General features: G+C 39.0%; 1 protein-coding gene across 1 annotated transcript; it reads left to right on the top strand.

Moving 5' to 3' along the window:
• The first annotated feature begins 429 nt into the window (after positions 1-429).
• Positions 430-3,814, top strand: LOC107058502 (uncharacterized). Its single transcript, XM_015304299.1, has 6 exons — positions 430-438; positions 595-1,032; positions 1,165-1,564; positions 1,659-1,866; positions 1,984-2,982; positions 3,247-3,814. The coding sequence occupies exons 1-6, from the start codon at positions 430-432 to the stop codon at positions 3,812-3,814; spliced, it is 2,622 nt and encodes an 873-aa protein (XP_015159785.1).
• The last annotated feature ends 5,029 nt before the right edge of the window (positions 3,815-8,843 follow it).

The raw sequence follows: 8,843 nt of genomic DNA, 5'->3' as shown, positions 1-8,843 counted from the left end.
AAAGTTTGGTTTGGGGTATGTCCCCACAGATGCTGACGAAGCAGAGATGAAGAACAAGAGTATTTATCAAGCATTGGCTGGGCCAATTCCTCATCTGTACCAGTCATTTCCGGTACGAGAAAATGTCAACGATGTTGGTCTCGAGGAAGGAATCTGGGGCCTTTTTGGGGAGATTAATACGGTCATCGAGGAAGAGGCTGGGACATCAGGCATCCGTGATGCAGAGCCTGATGAGCGATTGTAGAACTGGACCTCCACACCACTCCTGATTTCCCGCTCATCTGGGTAGAAAAGATATGTGTCTTTGTTTATTTTAAAATCGGTGGTAGTTCAGAAGAGGCCCGAGACCCACCATTTATGCAATTGTTATTTGTTTGAAGCTTTTAAATTCCCTTTGTGATATTTAAAAAGGCAAAATAACCCTCGGCCATGGCCAAAGTTTATGCTTGTCTTTCAATTTAAATGAAAAGCCTCTTTTATTGAAAAATTGTTTATTTATCTGATTATATTTTACTTTTCTAACTTTGTCTGTTTATGATTTCAGTAATAATAATTTAAAACCTGCCAATGTCATGAACCGAGTGAAAAAAAAAGGCATGTAATGATGAGTACGAGGAATATGAAGAAGAAAATAAGGTACCCGAACATGTTACTGAGGAGTTTCAACAATTCGAGAATCAACACAAGCCAAATCTTGAAGAAACTGAAACTGTGAATCTCGGAGATGAGGAATGTGTTAAAGAAGTCAGAATCAGTGTCCATCTGACTGAAGCCCAAAAAAGAGACCTGATTCATTTGCTCAGGGAGTATATTGATGTATTTGTCTGGTCTTATAAAGACATGCCAGGGCTGAGCACGAATATGGTGTCCCACAAGTTGCCGATCAATCCAGATTTTAATCCAGTAAAACAAAAGACTCGAAAATTCATGTCTGAGTTGATTTTGAAGATCAAAGAAGAGATTACAAAGCAGATCGAGTCCCAAGTAGTGGAAGTGACGCGGTATCCGACTTGGTTAGCTAATCTTGTTCCGGTTGCCAAGAAAGACGGAAAAATCAGAATTTGTGTTGACTATAGAGATCTCAACAAAGCTAGCCCGAAAGATAATTTTCCATTGCCAAACATTCACATCCTCATTGATAACTGTGCTAAGCATGAGTTGTAGTCATTTGTGGATTGTTATGCTGGTTACCACCAGATCCTGATGGACGAAGAAGATGTAGAAAAGACAGCTTTCATCACTCCATGGGGTGTATATCATTATCGGGTGATGCCTTTTGGTCTCAAGAATGTCGGTGTTACTTATATGAGGGCCATGACAACCATATTTCACGATATGATTCACAAGGAGATCGAGGTGTATGTAGATGATGTCATAATCAAGTCCCGCGAGAGTTCGGATCATTGGACTCATTTGAGGAAGTTCTTTGATCGCTTGCACCGAGACAATTTGAAGTTAAATCCCTCCAAGTGTGCTTTTGGAGTGCCAGCTGGCAAGTTGTTGGGATTTATAGTTAGCAGGAGGGGCGATCCAGGAATTACCTCCTCCGAAGAGCAAGAAAGAGGTGATGAGTTTTTTAGGAAGGTTGAACTACATCAACCGGTTCATAGCTCAATCCACCATGGTGTGTGAGCTCATTTTTAAGTGATTAAAAAAAGATGCCTCGACCAAGTGGACCGAAGAATGTCAAACTGCTTTTGATACCATCAAGAACTATTTGTCCAATCCGCCGGTGTTGGTCCCTTCGCGAGAAGGGATTCCATTATTGCTATATTTGTCTGTCTCAGATAACACATTAGGATGCGTGCTTGGTCAACATGACGAAACTGGGAAGAAAGAGCAAGCCATTTATTACTTGAGCAAAAGGTTCAGTCCATATGAGGGTCGTTACACTCTTTTGGAGAGAACATGTTGTGCTTTGACTTGGATCGCTCAAAAGTTGAGACATTATTTGTCTTCTTATACCACATACCTTATTTCCAGGATGGACCCTTTGAAGTATATTTTTCAGAAAGCAATGCCGATCGAGAAGTTGGCTAAATGGCAAATGCTTTTGAGTGAATTTGACATCGTGTACGTGACTCAGAAGGCGATAAAGGCACAAGCCTTAGCCGATCATCTTGCAGAGAATCCAGTTGATGAGGAGTATGAACCACTCAAGACTTATTTTCCTGACGAGGAAGTTTCATTTGTGGGTGAAGATATTTATAAAGTGTACCCCGGATGGAGAGTATTCTTTGATGGAGCGGCGAATCATCAAGGGAAAGGTATCGGAGCAGTCTTAGTGTCAGAATCTGGTCAACACTATCCTATGGCGGCTAAACTCCTATTTGATTTCACGAACAACATGGCAAAATACAAAACTTGCATCCTCGGTCTGAAGATGACAATTGATATGAACGTTCACGAGCTGTTGGTTATCGGAGATTCAGATCAAGGAGAATGGGCCGTAAAGAACCCAAAGATCACGTCGTATGTGCAGTATATACGGAAGTTGTGCAAGAGACTTCGCAAGATTGAATTCAGGCACACTCCCAGGACACAAAATGAGTTGGCCGATGCTCTCGCCACCATTGCCTCAATGATTAAACATTCAGATACAAGTTATATTGATCCTTTTGATATAGAGGTAAAAGAGCAGCATGTTCATTGTTCACATGTTGAAGCAGAACCAGATGGTTTGCCTGGGTATTTTGACATCAAAAGGTATTTAGAGACCGAAACTTATCCTGAGAATGCAACGTTCAATCAGAAGAAGTCGATACGCCGTATGACTCTCAATTTCTTTGCAAGTGGGGAAATCTTTTATAGGAGGACTCCAAATTTAGGTCTTCTCAAATGTGTTAATGCTAGTGAAGCTGCAAAGCTTCTTGAACAGATACATGTTGGAGTTTGTGGTACTCATATGAATGGGCTGACTTTAGCGAGGAAGATCCTCCGAGCCGGTTATTTCTGGATGACTATGGAACATGATTGCTGCAAGTTTGTGCAGAAATGTCATAAATGTCAAGTGCATGGAGATTTGATTCAAGTCCCGCCTCATGAACTCAATGATATGAGTTTACCTTGGTCGTTTGTAGCTTGGGGTATAGATGTCATTGGTCCAATAGAGCCAGCCGCCTCTAACGGACACAGATTCATTTTGGTTGCCATTGACTACTTCATCAAGTGGGTGGAAGCAGATTCGTACAAGTCGGTGACCAAGAAAGTTGTAGCTGATTTTGTTTGCAACAATTTGATATGTAGGTTCGGTGTACCAGAGTTTATCATTACTGATAATGGAACGAATCTCAATAGTCACTTGATGAGAGAGATATATGAACAATTCAAGATTACTCACCGAAATTCGACCGCATATCGTCCCCAAATGAACGGAGCTGTAGAAGCCGCCAACAAGAACATAAAGAAGATTCTGAGGAAAATGATTGACAATCATAGAGGTTGGCACGACATGTTTCCATATGCTTTGTTGGGTTACAGAACGACTGTCAAGACGTCGATTGGAGCTACTCCATACTTATTAGTATATGGAACAGAAGCAGTCATACCTACGGAAGTTGAGATACCTTCATTAAGAATCATCCAAGAAGTTGAATTGAGTGATGCGGATTGGATTCGCAAGCGGATTGATCAGTTAACATTGATTGATGAGAAGAGAATGGTTGTTGTTTGTCATGGTCAACTTTATCGACAGAGAAAGATTCGTGCTTTCCACAAAAGAGTAAGAGCCAGAATATTTGAAGTGGGTCAGTTGGTTCTCAAACGCATTTTTCCTCATCAAGCTGAGTACAAAGGGAAATTTGCACCAAATTGACAAGGACCCTACATGGTTCGCAAAGTGTTATCCGGAGGAGCTTTAGTCCTGTCGGAGATGGATGGCACCGAATGGCCGAAATCGATCAACTCAGATGCTGTCAAGAGATACTATGTGTAAAACTTCAGTTTGTATTTATGTTATTTCCTTGTAATCGTTCTATTTGCTTGTAATTGCTTTGTTTAGAATCTATCCCTTTGTAATGAACTACGTCTGACCTGAATTCTCAAGAATGAGATACGTAGGCGGCCTATGTCGGCCTCGGTCACCCCTTTATCCCTTTTTAGTATTTTTTTTGTATTTGAATTACGTCTGACCTGAATTCTCAAGAATGAGATACGTAGGCGGCCTATGACGGCCTCGGTCACCCCTTTATCCCTCTTTAAATATTTCCTTCTGTATTTGAACTACGTTTGAACTGATTCTTGCCTCGATGGGATACGTAGGCGCTACAAGGGTTCGGTCATGTCTCCCGTAAGATTTATATTTTTCTTTACGATAGAAATTGGGATACAATTTTTGAGAGGGACTCAGAAATTCTCTAGAAGAAGATCTCTCCAACAAAGTTGAGACTGAAGTTACTTTGAAATTTGCAACTGGGACATAATTTTTGAGAGAATCTCAAAAATTCCATGGTTTGTTCATCAATAGTAAAGATAAGCCAAGTCAGTTAACTGGGACAGAAATTTTTGAGGATGACCTTAAAAATTCAATAAGGTTCATCGGCAATTTAGAGCAACTTTGAATACCTCCCAGCAAATGATCACATAGACCTCGAGTCATCAATCTCAAAGACGTTTGCTAAAGCTTGGCATGACATAACACTTGGCAGTGACCTTTTTCGAACATTACTTTTGAAAATATGTTTTCCTTAAAAACTTTTCCTTCATGTTTCAATTATTTTTGCATGAAAATGTTTTGTCTTATCTATCAAGAAACAGGAGATCAGAGAAATCAACTGGAGATAGCAAGACAAGAAGCAGACAACCGAAGAGATCGACACAGATCAGTTCATTTTTAAAACTAACAATTTTTTCTATGGGTGCATTATAGGTTCGCCTCAAAATCAACATATTCCACCATTTAATGAATATGGAGAAGTCAAAAGGGCGAAGAGCTCCACAAAATTGACAATTTTTTCTGTGGTATTGTCAGGAAATATTTTTACGCTTCTTATATAAAGATTTTGGAACATGAATAACATTATTTCATTCAATTCCCAACAAAGCGAAGATCATAATGAACATTGTGACTATGTTCGGAGATGGAACAAACGAAAACCACGAAGAAAGCAATATTATTATTTTCCAACAACTAAAGACACCTGAAAGACGTTTATCTGCATTATATTATCATATATGATAATATTCTTACCCTGAAGGTTATTTATATTGTATTGTCGAATAAGACGATATCACTACTCGGAGAGTCATTTATATCGTATTGTCAAATAAGATGATACCACTACTCCGAGGGTCATTTTATTTATATTGTCGATTGAGACGATATCGTCATCCAAAAGATACCTAGAAGATCACCTATGTTGCTCGGTGAAGAATTATCTTCATTTGGTATCAGGGAGGCATCATCAAAAGATTCATGTATTGTGGGAAAAACGTCATGCATCGCGGAGAAGTCATGCATAACAAGAGAAAAGATTCATGCATCGTAGAGAAGATCCATGCATCGCGAGAAAAGATTCACGCATTGCAAGAGAAGATCCATGCATCGCGGGAAAAAGATTCATGCATTGCAAGAGAAGATTCATGCATCGCGAGAAAAAATTCACGCATTTCAAGAGAAGATCCATGCATCGCGGGAAAAAGATTCATGCATCGCAGAAAAAGATTCATGGCTTGCAAGAGAAGATTCATGCATCGCGGGGAAAAAAGATTCATGCATCGCGAGAAAAAGAGATCCATGCACTGCAAGAAAAGATTCATACATTGCAAGAGAAGATTCATGCATTGCGGGAAAAAGATTCATGCATCGCGGGAAAGAAATTCATACCTCGCAAGAGAATGATTCATGCATAGCAAGAGAAGGAGTTATACATCGCAAGAGAAGGATCAACATCAATTGCATCATTTTCTTTGCAAAGACGACATCAAGAGAACTATCAACATATTACATTAATCTATTTTACTTCTTTGACATCAAAGGAAGAGTACATTGAAGATCATATTGCAAATATGAGACACAAGCCTTATTTGCTTCACGTCAAACCCGATAGAATTGACATCAAATGTTCAAGGAGAACAATTAAGTGTCAACACGGTAAAAGACACTATCTCCCATTTGAATTGCATTTTTATGCTAATAAGTTTTATCTTAGTCTTTGTCGAGAGCATCCGAAAGAATGAATTCTCCAAAACAAACCACAGGTGAGGACGACATCAAAAGGATGCAGCACAACATGAAACTTTTTCTTAGCAGTGAACTGGGACATAGTCCAAAGAGGAGTGCCAAACTCTTAGGACGCGAGCAAAGGAGCGACTTCCACCACAATCAAACCACACCCTTATCAGAAGGCATGTGGGTTTTTCTTTAGGTTTCCTGGTTTCAGTTTCGCATCCGAAATTTTTGGTCTCTACCGGAAGTAGCTTTCCAATCTGAGTGACAATGCACCAAGAGTTTTGGAAATTATGTTCTTGTAAGTTCTTAATTATGGGTGTGAAGCGCGCCATATTCATGACTAAGAGGTTGTAAGCCTCATTTTTCATACTCGACTTACTTTGTCACTCCTCCTGAACCAAAGGTTATCTTGCATAAGAGATTTCCTTTTCAACTGATTGAGTCGAACTACAAGCAGCTTGATTCCCTAGGTCGAGGGATATGTAAGCGGGCTCAATGTTGAAAACTAGGCTGTATTCCAACATTCGCCCTTAAATCCTATTTCTGAGCACTCTGATTCCTCCATAATTCGGTATCAGGATGGCTTTTGAATTCTTTCAAAATCATGCGTGAGATCTAGCGTACCGAACTACAAGTGGCCTGAGTTCTCATATAGCCTGAGATATGTAGGAAACTCATTTTCGAGGTTCGGCCATAATTTCTATAGTCCATACCAAATCCTTTTTTCCCCAAAGATGAAGATGTGGTTGGCCAAAATTGGATTAGTCAATTTCATTTTCCTCGAATTTCTTGCATCAATCCAAGTCAAACGTGGGACAGTTGTTGACACCCAATTTTGACCATCCCCGATAATAATTAATTTCTGAGCTTCTTAATTTTTCAAACGATTCGGAATAATTAGCTTTATATAATTCAAATTAGTTTCAAGGTCATTTTAAGTACTTTCAATCGATCTTTACAGTATTTTGAATAATAACTATACTTCATGTAATTATATATGTATTTAGTATATCTTACAAATATTTTGAAAATCATAGCGAAAGAGTTCTACATTTATTAAATTAAGCATTCTAAATTAGTTTGTATTTAAATCAATTATGTTATAAGTAAGTTAATTATTTTATTTCGTTAAGATTGAGAAGTTCGTTAGCTAATTATAGTGATTCGTCTTATTTAAAAATTACTCGCCAAATTTATCCCAATTGATTCGATTTGACTACATCTTTAATCTCCGATAGGCTATAATTTAAATCATATGGTCAAAGCCTAATCTAATTCTCACAAATTTAATTTGTCTTTACCCTTGACCCATCTTAAAAGACCAAATTTTGGGTTGAATTCCAACTTCCTGCAACCCGATTCCATTTTCCAGCCCACTGTTCTTATTTCTCAATCAGCCCAACACCTTTCCAATCCAGCACCCCACCACCTCGATCCATTTCTCCCCCGACCCGGCCCAATCTTCCTCAAAAGAAACCCCAGAACCTTTCCAACGTTCATAGCAGTCCAAACAACAACCCACAGCAGATGAACAGCAATGCTGTTCCAGTCCTAAGCTTCTGCAAAACCGTCCTTGTAGCTGCGGGATCACGCCACGTCGAGCAGCAAGGACAATGGAGTCGATCCCAGCCGCCCATATCCCTTTTCCTCTTCCGAAATGGGGAGAAATCTCAGAAAAGTTTGTCTCCCTTTAATGGTGAAATTATATTTGGAGTTTTGAATTTTGAATGGGCCCTTTGAATTTGAATTTTTTATCCATTTTCCTCCAAGGTCGGAACCCTAGTATCCATCTATATAGCCCACTACTATTTTGTTAAGAGAAGGGGGGACTTTTTGAGAAAAGTGGAGAGATTTTTGGAGTTGGGAAATTTTTACCAAGGGCATCAAAAAATAATTAATACCTACTAAATATATTTCAAGGAAAACAGAGGAGGGATCCTTTTTTTTGTGTTTTGGGTTTGACATTCTTGCCCAAACTTCTTAGCTATTGTTCGTGTTTGGATTTCGCGTGGTGAAGGTTGTCGTTCCAACTCGCCCTGTTCTAGTCGCTGCCCCCGAATAGGTAACATTCTCATTCTTACCTCTTATTCCGTCTTAGCAAATCGTGTGTTGTTTATTACTGTCCGATGATTATTTTCTTTGAAATTCCATGTGTGGATTTATAGCTTGTCGTACCCTTTTAATGTGGTTTGAATACTTGGGTTTGTTATATTCCCGGCATGACGTTGACATTTGATGACTCAAGATGCATTCTTTTAATTTTTCCTCGATCCTATTTATCGTAATCTTGGTTCTTTAGTGTATGAGTTTCTTGTTTGAGCTCCCATCTCTTTCATTGAAATAAGCTTAATTCTAGATGATGGTGTGGATGTATTTGGCTGTCATTTGCTTACTGTTAATCAGGCCATGTATATTTTGAGAGTGTTGGCAGTTAGTCGAAAACTAATTTCATTTTTTTTTGTGGTTCTAGTCTCCTATTCTTAAGCTACTTCTTTTTTTTTAGAATCCGAAATGTGAGTCTGGTCATGAAATTTAGACTTCGAATTTTCTTCTTTCACTCTTGTCCCGCGTGTGTCTATCCTCGTTGAGTGGGTTATTTCATAACTTGAATCTAGGGACTGCTCATCCATAGTCAATCATGACTTTTAGACTCATTTTTTGAAGTCATTGTTTC

The sequence above is a fragment of the Solanum tuberosum genome, unplaced genomic scaffold (genome assembly GCF_000226075.1).
Source record: "Solanum tuberosum cultivar DM 1-3 516 R44 unplaced genomic scaffold, SolTub_3.0 scf00534, whole genome shotgun sequence".
Lineage (NCBI taxonomy): Eukaryota > Viridiplantae > Streptophyta > Magnoliopsida > Solanales > Solanaceae > Solanum > Solanum tuberosum.
The sequence above is the reverse complement of the archived record's forward strand: the minus strand, read 5'-3'. Positions and strand labels throughout refer to the sequence as shown.